At 39.7% G+C, this 13,393-nt stretch overlaps 1 protein-coding gene across 2 annotated transcripts in view; it reads left to right on the top strand.

Annotated features, from left to right (window-relative positions):
- LOC137009275 (E3 ubiquitin-protein ligase TRIM39-like) overlaps window positions 1–13,393 on the top strand; it is a 44,749-nt gene that overhangs the window by 22,792 nt on the left and 8,564 nt on the right. The window contains exons 1-4 of one of the 2 annotated variants that reach the window (XM_067371341.1): window positions 168–254; window positions 4,060–4,616; window positions 9,371–9,466; window positions 9,880–10,113. In XM_067371341.1, the coding sequence (XP_067227442.1) occupies window positions 4,062–4,616; window positions 9,371–9,466; window positions 9,880–10,113 (885 nt within the window). In that variant the 5' untranslated portion in view covers window positions 168–254; window positions 4,060–4,061. Of the gene's footprint in view, window positions 1–167; window positions 255–4,059; window positions 4,617–9,370; window positions 9,467–9,879; window positions 10,114–13,393 lie in introns of those variants that run through there. The other variant, XM_067371342.1, reaches the window with a different exon arrangement.

Genomic DNA, 13,393 nt, shown 5'->3' with positions numbered 1-13,393 from the left:
TGGCATTTATTTAATTATATACAGCTGGGCTTCATAAAATTCTAGTTACTATAGGCATATCTACCCTAAGACTATTTACACACTTTCATATTCATGAAATATGGGCGGATCTACTGTATGACATCACAGCAGGTGAGTGAAAGAGTTTTTATTGAAGGTAAAACTATCACAGATGAACTGAAAGCTTCTTCAGACAACAACCTTTTTATTCAAACACTCTGAAACTAGTGATTACATCTGATATTCAATCACAGGTAAGTAATATAAGAAATGTAAGTGTTTAGTAGAGTTTAATACCATAAAGCAGTATTTGTTATTTATTGTTATTTATTTATTGTTTGTGTGAGTAGACGGAATGAATACAGTCCAGTGAAAATTACTCCATAAAATGAAAATCGCATGATGTTTAGAGGATCTTTATTTATTAGGTTATTTATCTGAAAAAAAAAAAAAAAAAAAATGCTGTGTTGTCTTTTAAATTATATAGAAAGATCCTTTCTTGATAGTAGTAAATGCTGTTGTTCTTCACTGTAGCTCGTAGAGACATTAGTTTCTTCTACACACCAGAGAGAGATGATAATCACTTACTTTGACATAAACGACTGTTTTACATTGTTACAATATATTTTATGAATACTCTGGAATGTGTCACCATAATGACTGCATGTTGTCCCCACTATCAGTGTTTGTGTGTCATGAAACAATTCCTTATAATCAATTTCATATGGAAATACTCAAGTTCATTAGAATTAGACTGTCTGTGGTGGTGTAGCCTAGAAGTTAAAGACCTGGAATAGCTGACAGATTATAGTACTTAGTTACTATGCTTTATTATTTTGAGGAATTTGTACCTACTCATGTAGCCTAAAATTTTGTAATACAACTGTGTCTCCAGGGAAAAACCTTGTACTTTGTACTCCTCATTTAGACTTTAAACTTATTCCTTATCAAACAATAAGGAAGTCTATAATACCTGATAAAAAGCTATCAGTTGCATTTACATTCATCTCAGTGGCAGTTGCTTGGATTGTGCATGACACCTAGAAATACACAACCTACCTGTTGTCATCTTTGTTCATGAGCACAACGTCTATAATATAATTTATATGTTGCATGTCAGTATACATGGCTACATGTGGATTACTGAATGATACTTTTGGCCATAGAATGGTGTAGTTACCGCATCTGCCAGCAGGGGCTAAGTGGACTGTGCTAACTAAACTTTTACCCTGTACGTAAAAAATACTTAGAATTATCCAGCAATGTAGATGATATATTGTCATTACTTTTCTTTAGAGCTGTCACTAATGATTATTTTTGTTGAGTAATCTGTCGATTATTTTGATTAATCAATTAATTGTGTATATATAAATATATATATATATATATATATATATATTTTGTGGTAATAAAAATAGACCTAAGTGAACGATAACCAGTAAAATCACTTAAAATACATAGGTATAATATCAATGAGGCAATAATAAGTGAAAGTGACATGACGTGAAGGCCGTAACTCATACTCGAAGGTTAGATGCCTTGCTCAGGGGCAGCTCAGTCCTTTCATGCCGGTATTGAGAATCGAACCCACAACCACTGAGTTACCAGTCTGACTCTATTTAATATACATAACATAAACATAATCAACATATATGTACATTACGTGTTATAACAAATGCCTGCAGAGGGCAACATGGTAATTGTTGTTGTTACACTTTACAGCATGATAAATCCTTGGCAAAACAACATTTAATTCAAAAGTCCACTTAATCGTTAATATTTAACAATAGAAATGCTACAACCACTGTAATTTCTTGAACAAGATCACAACATCAAAACATGCAAACTCAGAGCAAGGGTTTAAACTTTTATTTTGAAATCGCGATGAACAACAATTCGCATATTTAGAAACATATTGATGTATTCTCTCCTGTGTTGGCTTATAAATTTATAGATTTATGCTACAAATCTGATTAAAATGGTGCTGCGTACGCAGGTGAACGTTATAAGCAACCATATGCAGAGATGGAGTTTGTTAAAGAGATAGTTCACCCAAAGATGAACATTTGCTGTTAATTTACTCACCCTCAGGCTATCCAAGATGTAGGTGTCTCTTTTTCTTCAGTAGAAATGTAAAGAAGATTTTTAGCTGAAACTGAGATCCTTGGTGATTCATGTAATGCAAGTCAATGGCTGCCATCACTTTGAGAGTAAAAACAAAACAAAAACAAAAAGATATACAGGCAAAACAAATTAATACCTGTGGCTCCTGACGATACATTGATACATGAACATTATTTACAACAATATTTCCTGTAATCCACAGCCTCGGCAAATGGTCCTGAGCACATTCATGGCAGTCTGGAGCACAAGCTTCCTGTCGCATAATGATGTATGCGCAAATGTTAGGAATCCGTGAAATGTCAAGAAATTGCGCAAACCAACGTAATCTTAATTTTTTATATAGGATGTGTATGGTTGCCGAAAGAGCTTAACAAGCTGCAAAAAAAAATTAGCTAGTTAAGAAAACATCTTAATCATATTGACAACATGTGTGCTGCAAATACTCACAATCCAACTAAATACAGAAACGCACTGCAAATAGCACAGACCACAAATACAATCTTGCAACAGGACCCAATAATTGACGAACCTGGGTGGGACCGCTAATTGTTCAATGTCTGCTCATCACTGATGTTGTCAGTTACCTAAAAGGTGAGTTTTTTGTTTATTTTAACATCCTTGATCGTATGTACATTGTGAGTATTGCATTTCTGTATTTAGTTGAGTTATGAGTATTTGCAGCACGTGTGTTTTCGGTAGCACTTTATTTTACAGTATGTGTACTTTCCTGGTACATATATAGTAATTATGTTGTACATACAAGTACAAGAGTGGTAACACAAGGTACTTACCTGACATGTATGTACATGGAAACTAATAAGAAACACTGCTGTACTTTCCAATGGTAACTACTTTGTACTTATAGACAAGTGTTGGGTGATAACAGGCACTTAGTATAGTGACCGTATATAATAACTAACAGACACATTACTGTACTTTCTAGTGGTATATACATGGTAACTATGTTGTACTCACCCACAAGTGTGGACACATAACAGACACTTACTTAACTACTGAGAAACAAATGTGCTTACCAAAATGATACACTGCAGTAACTATACAGCATTCATAGTGTTAATACTTATCCAGTAGTCCTTTTAAGCAAGGCTTTTGACACATGACAACTGAGTATACCAAGTACAGTTGTAGTGTTACTGATCTATTGTATGTATGTCATCAAAATACCCCTATTGGTCCAATCGGTGAAGTGAATCATTGTCCAGTAAAGATTAGGCAAGCTGAATCGCAATAGTATATCATCCAGTACTCAAGAAGTATCTTGTACCATGCTTCAACCCCCCCACCACCAACCTAAGTAATGTGTAACTTCAGCATTAACTAACTGGTATATTCACTAGTACGCTCATAGTAAGTACATGGAATTAGGACTGTAAAAGAAAGTGCATCCTTATACATAAACATTACATAGGAATTACCAGCTCTTACGGGGTGTAACTTACGCATTTACTAACTGGTATATTCACTAGTATGTTCATAGTCAGTTCATGGAAATAGGACTGTAAAATAAAGTGCATCCTTGCACATAAACATTACATAGAAATTACCAGCTCTTTGGCCAGTTGCATTAACTGCTTAGACTAGTCTTAAAACTAAAGTCATCTAAAGTAAGGAACACTATTGAGTCTAACCTTTAGTTTAAACTGGTAATTCTTTGTTTTACTCACGTTTTTGCATTTCCCCCTATTAAATCCAGTCATGCAACAGGCTCTTTTGCCACTCAGTCTGGCTGAGAGGGCATGTTCTGGCAGGAAAGTGACATCAATGCATACCCTATATAATGCGGTCCATGGATTCTTATCCGTGAAATGCGCCACTTCCTGTATTTTGACGGTTAATCGACAAAGGCAAATTGTTTTAAAAATTGAATATTCAGATTTAATCAAGGAATCATGATAGCCCTACTTATCTTTTCAGTCATGGCATCCTCCAGTGGTCCAGCACTAAATGAGGAGCTCCAGTGCTCCATCTGTCTGGAAGTGTTCACTGATCCAGTCACCACTCCATGTGGACACAACTTCTGCAGAACCTGCCTGAGCAAGTGCTGGACGAACACACAGACCTGCTTCTGTCCGTTCTGTAAAGAAAAATTCAGCAAAAGACCTGATCTCAAGATTAATACAACACTTAGGGAGGTTGCGCAACACTTTAAGGAGAAGCTCAAACTAGAAGAATCTGGGGTATTCTGTGACATCTGTGAAGTAAGAAAGCAGAAAGCTGTGAAGTCCTGCCTGATGTGTCAAAGCTCTTACTGTGACTCTCATCTGGAGCCTCATCGCAGAGTCCCACGTCTAAAGAAACACACACTGATCAACGCTGTGGAAAATCTGGAGGATTATATATGCCAGAAACATGAGAGACCTCTGGAGATGTTCTGCAGAGATGATCAGACGTGTGTTTGTCTGTCCTGCACTGAAGGAGATCACAGGACTCACAACACTGTTCCTATAGAGGAGGAGAGTCGAAAGAAGAAGGTAAAGAGTTACAACAAAACCATTTAAAAACCTCAATAAATACAGTTCCCTTTCAAAGGCTACACTAAAAGCTGCGCTTGGCGCTATGGGAATGTCTTTAGTCGTGACCAGCTGTGAATATGTTTATAGCAACATCAATGAAATTGACCTATATTTATAGCCTGCGTGACGTCATTGGAATGCGTCGTAAGCGAGGCTATAATTAGATGTGCCACAGGTGCATCAGCAGGTCTTTTGTCTTCAGAGGCCATTCTGTGAAGTTGTGTGTGTTACTGTAACGCAGGGAGACTCAGGCAGGGGATCCAAGTGCAGCGTTTTAATAAATGTAAGTGTGGTCGTACAGGCAGTGTCAAACAGGAGCAAACAGGTACAGCAGAGGGTAGACAGAATCGTAATCCAGGTACAGGCAGAGGTCAGGACTGGCAGATATCACTCACAGGTCGGTATACAAAGCAAGGGTCAGGACAGGCAGCAACGGGTCAATAAACAGGAAACAGACAGGGATGGTAACAGACAGGCAGACAGGGAAATAACGCTCGGAATTGTCACAGGGTGAATCAAGACTTCGCGGTGAGGTGGTGTGTGTGAAAGTCCTTTATAGTCCTGGTAATGATCTGCAGCTGGGTGTGGTGATCAGTGTGGAGTGCTAGGCTGTATGTGGCAACAGGTGATTGGTGTAGAGTGTGTGCATGTGACTGATGATGACTGGCAGAGAGGATGATGGGAAATGTAGTCCGGAACTGAACAGGATTCGTGACAGTTACAAAAGCAATCTCTGTCATCTCTCTTTCCCTCTTTGTCAGGAGTTAGATTTGATAGGCAGAGCGCAGAACTTTCTCTCTTATCTGTTCCGGTGCTTCTTCAGCTCACAACGATTCTCTTCTCAAGTTTGCTGCCTCTGGGCATTCCTCACGTGATAATAAATCCGTTTAGGAATTACTGGAGGTAGTAACTTGAGCTGTGGCTAGATTACAGCTAGACTGGCCACAGGAAAAAGAGACCCCCAAATCATCTAAGCTTGAGGATAGGTTTTTGTCCGGTGGCAAAGGGGAGGGGCCACAATGTCAGTCTCTCCCATTCTTTGAGGACCTCCATGATGAATTCTCAAAGTCATGGAGAAAACCATATACCTCTTGTGTTTTTGTGCCCTCAACATTGATTTATTCGACTATCGTAGGTGCCAAAGCACGGGGGTATATGATGATGACACAGGTTGAAGAGATGCTCATCCAAGGGCCAAACCCCTGAGGCAAATAAGAGTTACGCGCCACAGGCTTGGAAACTTCACCCCAAGGTAGTGAAACAGATATGGCTGAGATTCTACGAAGAGGAGGGTGACCACTTCGCCTCTCAACAGACAGTGCAATGTCTTCTTTACTCCTCTCTCAGTCACCCAGCCCCCCTGGGTCTAGATGTGATGGCGCATACATGGCCTTCGTTGCACCTGTATGCCTTTCCTCCAGTTGCTCTGCTCCCTGGAGTTCTAGCCAGAGTTCGTCAACAATGGACTTGCCTCGTATTGATAGCGCCACGTTGGCCGAACAGAATATGGTTCTCAGAGATAATATCTCTCCTTGAAGGCTCGCATTGGGCGATACTGGAGAGGAGGGACCTTCTGTCTCAGGTGCAGGGGACAATATTTCATCCCCGGCCGGAGATGTGGAACCTTAATGTTTGGCCCCTGAGGGGAACCAACTGGGGGACACAGGACTTTCACCTGATGTTATTGAGACCATTTTGAGTGCTAGAGCTCCCTCCACTAGATCAAGTTTTGCCAACAAGTGGGGTGTGTTTGTAAGATGTTGTACTGCACACAATGCAGATCCAGTAAACTGACAAATTGTTACAGTTCTGGATTTTCTGCAGGAGAAATTATCAACAGGCACATGCCTCACCACTCTCAGGGTTTATGTGGCTGCTCTTTCGGCTTGCCATGCTCTGATTGATTGGGTGCCTTTGGTGAAGCATGTCCTGCTCTCTCACTTCGTTCGAGGAGCTAGGCAGCTTAAGCCTCCTTCTAGAACCAGGATCCCTTCTTGGGACCTAGCAATAGTCCTGGAGGGCCTGGTTGAGACCCCCTTTGAACCATTAGAGTAAGTTTCTGACAAGCTGTTAACTCTAAAAATGTTTTTTTTTTCTCATGGCTGTAACTTCTCTAAAAAGAATTGGGGATTTGCAGGCTCTATCTATTGTGCCACCCTGCTTAGACTTTGCCCCAGGAATGGTGAAAGCTATTTTGCATCCTCATCCTAACTATCTCCCAAAGGTACCTTTCTCGATCTTGCATCCAGTCACTCCTGAAGCCTCCTGCCCTCCGACCATGTCGCATTGGGTGAGGGATGCTATTGTCCTTGCCTATGAGGCGCGTGGTCACACTTCGCCAACAGGCATCAGGGCTCATTCCACCAGGGGAGTTGCCTCTTCTAGAGCTTTGGCAGGGGGTGCTTCCTTGCAACATGTTTGTGATGTGGCAGGTTGGTCCTCTCTGCACACATTCATAAGGTTTCATAGTTTGGATGTTCATGTGACTCCAGGCTCTTACGTCATTGAGACAACATCGCAAGCTAGTGTCTGAGACTCTGCGCTTTGTGTCACACTTCACAGCCAGGGGGTCCGGACACACAGTGTGGCGGCGTGGGTATTCTCGTTCCCATAGTGCCAAGCACAGCTTTGAGTGTAGGGAAAGCCCCGGGTTACTTTACTGTAACCCTGTTCCCTGTTACAGCTGCATTTCATTGCCGCACTGGGATGTCCCAGGACTGCTCTTCAGACAAAATATCTGCTGATACACCTGTGGCACATCTAATTATAGCCTTGCTTACGATGCATTCCAATGACGTCACACAGGCTATATAAATATAGGTCAATTTAACACTCTGAGGTCTGAAAACGCGTCGGCGCGTTTTGCAGGTTTTTTTTCACATTGCAGCAAAACAGACTTAAAATACTCCGTCATTTTTTGTCATAGAGACATAAGTAATATATCAATTGAAACTATAGAATATCTTCTTTTATTTGTATACACTCAGAGTAAAAACACAATGTTGTGCTTTTTGTAAAATAAAGAAAACTAACATGATGCGTGATTTCTCCTCTCCCTCTGAACGAAGTCCAATCTGATAGTTCTCAGAAAATTAACTGTAACTTAGTGAATACTAATCACAGAAAAATTAAACTTATGTCTAAAAAACGTTAAGATGTCAGGTTTTAAATCATGTAAGTCAAATCGAAAACAAACCTTCCGTGTTTATGTAATCTGTATGAAAAGAGAGCCATGTCAGAAGTCCGTGATTCAGCTCATTATCCGCTAATGCGGCCACGCCCACGGAGCCAGCGCTATTCAGACGCAAATTCAGAGGCAATACATGCATTCATCGTCTCAATCGTGTATTTATTGTCTTGAAAAGTGTTTATCTGGATGTAAAAGTCATGGTTAGGGAGCTCTAGAAGACATACAGTTAGTTCCTGTTTTCATTTCTTCTATAGATGAATTTTAGATGAGTTTTTGTTTCTTTAGCGCCCTCCGGCTGCAGTATGAATTGGAAACTCCATTCATGGAATAGCCTCTTCTTCTTTTAGATGAATTTGTGGACTAAAAATGCACAGAGCGCCCTCCGACTTCAAGGATGAATTGAAAACACCAGCGCTCATAGTAATGATAATGAATTTTAAATAAATATAACTCCTCTGTATAGAAAATTGACATAAGCATATGAGAATCCAATATTTCTCCAAATGTGCATGCTTTTAAACTAAAAGCCTATATTCAGACTCTTTGCATCACAGAAATACATTATATTTTAAAGTATAATATAAAACCATTACTTTATATTGTAATATTATTTTTCTGTATGTTTCATATATCATGATGAGCTTTTCACAGCCTACCTGACTGAAATGCCTCATTAATATGCAAGTCATTTCAGCTCATTACTATCCAATTCTTTTGTCTTCCCAGGTGAGAATGGCCCATTATTCATGTTGATTCACGCCTCCACGCATACTATGTTTCTTGGCAAAAAGTGTCTTACAAAAACTAAATCAATATATTGTTTTATATGAAGGAGTAGGCAGCATAATTTTTACATAATTTTGAAGCAAAAACTCTAGTTTACAACCTCCAATACCCAAAAGTCTTGTGAACACAGATTTACTATACTTTTTTTGGCCTTATTTCAGTGACTTAAGTTTTTTGTTTTTTCAATAACCATGCATAAATGTTATTCCTTCAAAAACACAAACATGTACATACATGTTCCTCACATATTATGGTAGCCTTTGTGCTGAATACAGTGTAATGACACTTTTTCCATTAATATGTTTATGAACAACTGAAAAAAGCACAAATGTCAGGGCATGTCAAAACTTCTCCAGGCCCCAAATCAGCCTCAGACTCCAGAGGGTTAATTGAAGTTGTTTTACACAAATTCACAGCTGGTCACAACTAAAGACGTTCCCATAGTGCCAAGCACAGCTTCTCGTTCTCACCTTTTCAGGGAACAGGGTTACAGTGAAGTAACCTGGGGTGTTTTCTTTCCTGTGTCTTGGCATGTTGAAGAACCTGACCCAAATCCAATAGTCTTTCATTACTTCTGATAAAAGCTTTTTGTTATCCTTGAAACTGTCAGGATTAAAAGATTCAAAGCTATAATTTTGAATTAATATGATCTTTAAATGGTTTAAAAAGAAAAAAATCAAACAAAACTGTCAGAAACATAAATTCAGTGATAAATGTTTTTTTCCTGTGTATGTAGGATCAGCTGGTTCAGAGACAGACTGACATTCATCAGATGATCGAGGACAGAATGGAGAAGATTCAAGAGATCAAACACTCAGTAGAGCTGAGAAAAGTTTGTGCTTTGATCAAACCGAGTTCATTTCCTGACTCATGGTCCTTTTCAGTCGCCCTATCCCATTTCACTTTCTGTTTGCTCTGTAACTATCCTACCAAAAATATATCTAAAAAAATTTATGCATCATGGTATTTCAACCTAATTAATAAAGGCATTGAATTAAATTGAAAGTTCTGCCATCATCTAGTAACCCTCATGTTGCTCCAAACACATATGCTTTTTTCCCATAGAGCACAAATCTTGGTGCACTTGAGTGTCTTTTGTATTCCACTGAAAATCAAGCATTTTAAGTGACATGCGGTTAATTGATGATGAGAGACTTTTCATTTTAGGGTGAACTAACACTTTAAATAATATGTAAATATGTAATAGATTAACAAATATAACTTTTATTTGTTTTCCTTCATCAGAGAAAAAGAGAGAAAAAGAAATCCTCCAGAGTTGAGCTCTTCACTGATCTGATCCGCTCCATTGAGAGATGTCAGTCTGAGCTGTTGAAGATGATGGAGGAACAGCAGAAAGAAGCAGAGAAACAGGCTGAAGATCTCATTAAAGAGCTGCAGCAGGAAATCACTGAGCTGAAGAAGAGAAACACTGAGCTGGAGCAGATCTCACACACTGATGATCATCTCCACCTCATACAGGTCTGTTGACATCTGTCTCATCAGTCATCATGGACAATATTACAGGACAAACACTTTGTTCTGTAAGGTTCACCCAATTGGCCCAGTGAGAGTGTCCAGTGGTAAATAAATGTGAAACAGGTGTGCATTCAGGTTATAACTTTGTCTAAAGAGACGTCCAGACACACCCCCTGTCTCATTCCAGTCAAGTAAACTGAAACGTTCCCTATCAAAAGCTACTCTCGATGCTGCATTCATACACAATAGGAACGGGAATGCCAATGTGATGTGATCGATCCAGTCATTACAATGGGCCATGGCGTCCAAACCTAGGGGGCTGGGTAATTCAGAGAGAAGTTGCGCTGGACATTATGCTGTTTCCTGTGAAGTGAAGAGGTCCACCTCTGCCTCGTAAAAAATTTCCCAAATCTGGGAAGCTTCCATTCCCTGTGTGTCACAGCCTGTCTCGACAGTAAATCTGCTCCAACATTAATTTGTCCAGGAATGTGAATCACCCTGAGGGTCAGGAACTTGTTGCACTAGTTTGTTCAGATGGCGTGAACGCAGTCCACCATGGTGATTTACACTGAACAAAATTATAAACGCAATACTTTTGTTTTTGCCCCCATTTTTCATGAGCTGAACTCAAAGATCTAAGACCTTTTCTATGTACACAAATGGCCTATTTCTCTCAAATATTGTTTACAAATCTGTCTGAATCTGTGTTAGTGAGCACTTCTCTTATGGCACGGGCCGATTGCTTGGTTGCACTAAGAGACAATATTTCCCCTGCTCATGCTCAATTGTTTTAGCAGTTCAGCCTGGTATGCCTACAAAACTGTCATGGTGTGTAGGGCAGCACCAGCCTGAACCGCTGCCTGAAACGTTTTCCCCACCAGTGTGGATATTATTCTACGTGGCTTGGAGTGGATTGTTGGCTTCTCTAAAGATCATGTGCTGCCAGGGGAGAGATCCACCAGTGGCATCACAGATCCCTGTGCCTTTGTGCCGACGATAGTTGAATAAAATTACGTTGAGTGTACAAAGACACGGGAAGAATATGGCTTGTTCTATGAATGAGATAACTCGTCATGAAGATCTGGCACTGTGGTTCTTCCCCTAGGCCACCTGACAGAAATCTGTCAGCTTAAGGATGCATGAGGACCTCACGATGGCGAGGGAATAAGAGAAAGGGAGGGACTCTCAGCCAGATCGACACATCAATTCAATTCAATTTATTTATAAAGCACAATTAAACACAACTGCCGTTGACCAATGTGCTGTACAATGTAAAAACGACAAAATCACAGCATAAATGACACAACATCGAAACAGGACAATATCATCACCCGTCATATAGTATAAGACAGTGGTTCTCAACTCCAGTCCTCGGGACCCACTGCTCTGCACATTTTGTATGTCTCTCTTATCTGACACACTCAATTCAGTTCATGCAGACTCTCCTAATGAGCTGATGATCTAAATCAGGTGTGTTAAATAAGGGATACATACAAAATGTGCAGAGCAGTGGGTCCCGAGGACTGGAGTTGAGAAACACTGATATAAGACAACTCAAATAAAAAAGTTTTTAACTTGGATTTAAAAATGGACAGAGTAGAAGCAGTTCTAATGTCAGTGGGCAAACTGTTCCAGAGTTTTGGTGCCGCTATTGAAAAGGCTCGATCTCCCCTGGTCTTGAGCCTCGATCTAGGAGCCACTAAGCGCCTCAGGTTAGCAGACCTGAGAGCGCGTGTAGGCTGATGGATTGTCAACAGATTTGAAAGGTAAGGTGGTGCTGACCCATTTAGCGACTTAAAAACTAATACCAGTACTTTAAAATGTATCCTATACCGCACAGGTAGCCAATGGAGTGTCTGAAGGACAGGAGTTATATGTTCCCGTTTGCGAACTCCTGTCAGGGCTCTGGCAGCAGCATTTTGAATCATCTGAAGGCGATTTATGGAAAATTGATTAATCCCCAAATAAAGAGAATTACAATAATCAAGTCTTGTGGTGATAAAACCATGTATTGCTCTTTCAAAATTTGCAAATGACAGAAAGGATTTAATTTTTACTAAGGTTCGCAGCTGATAAAAGCTGGACTTCACAACTTGGTTGATCTGTTTATCGAGCTTTAGGGCACTATCTACGGTGGCCCAGTAGTGCACAACACATCGAAATTAAAAAAGCAAACATAAGTTCACAACACAACGGAAACAAGCCACAACACAACGAAATAAAGCCACAACACAATGGAATAAGCCACAACACAACGGAAACAAGCCACAACACAACGGAATCAAGCCACAACACAACGAATTAAAGCCACAACACAACGGAATTAAACCACAACACAACGAAATAAAGCCACAACACAATGGAAACAAGCCACAACACAACGGAATCAAGCCACAACACAACAAATTAAAGCCACAACACAACGGAATTAAACCACAACACAACGGAATCAAGCCACAACACAACGGAAATGCTCCCGACCACTTGGGGGCTCTCAGAGCTCAGTAATATTACTATTCCTTGCCACTGTTCTATAAAGTCGACAGTTTTACAAAGATATCAATACCATGATTAGTTTTAATTATGTAAGCATTGTATATCGACATGATATATTAAATAAAAATCAACTACGTTCACAATAGCTTCATATTTATACTTGTGAATGATTTGACGCGATACCATGGCGCATGATAAAGGGAACATCCACCAATTCCACCAAGTGGTTAAAACGTATAATTTGTATTCATTAAAATTACTTTTAACATTTAAAATCAGACATGTTCAAATTCCAAAGGTTGTTAGTTCCTGTTGGTAAGACTGACAAGCTTTGGAATTTGAATATGTATGTTTTTAAATGTTAAAAGCAATTTTAATGAATACAAATTATACGTTTTAACCACTTGGTGGGATTGGCAGACGTTCCCTTCATCATGCGCCGTGGTAGCGCGTCAAATCATTCACAAGTATAAATATGAAGCTATTTTGCACGTAGGTGATATTGAATTAATATTTCATGTCGATATGCAGTGGATACACACTGTTTAAACTAATCGTGGTATTGATATTACTGCCAACTCTATAGAACAGTGGCAAGGAAAACTAACTTTACCGAGCTCTGAGAGCCCCCTAGTGGTCGGGAGCATTTCCGTTGCGTTGTGGCTCGATTCCATTGTGTTGTGGCTTTATTCCGTTGTGTTGTGGCTTTATTCCGTTGTGTTGTGAACTTATGTTTGCTTTTTTAATTTTGTTGTGTTGTGCACTACTGGGCCACCGTAACTATCCA

The sequence above is a fragment of the Chanodichthys erythropterus genome, chromosome 20, assembly GCF_024489055.1.
Source record: "Chanodichthys erythropterus isolate Z2021 chromosome 20, ASM2448905v1, whole genome shotgun sequence".
In the NCBI taxonomy this organism is placed as follows: Eukaryota; Metazoa; Chordata; class Actinopteri; order Cypriniformes; family Xenocyprididae; genus Chanodichthys; species Chanodichthys erythropterus.
This window is presented reverse-complemented; position numbering and strand designations above follow the sequence as displayed.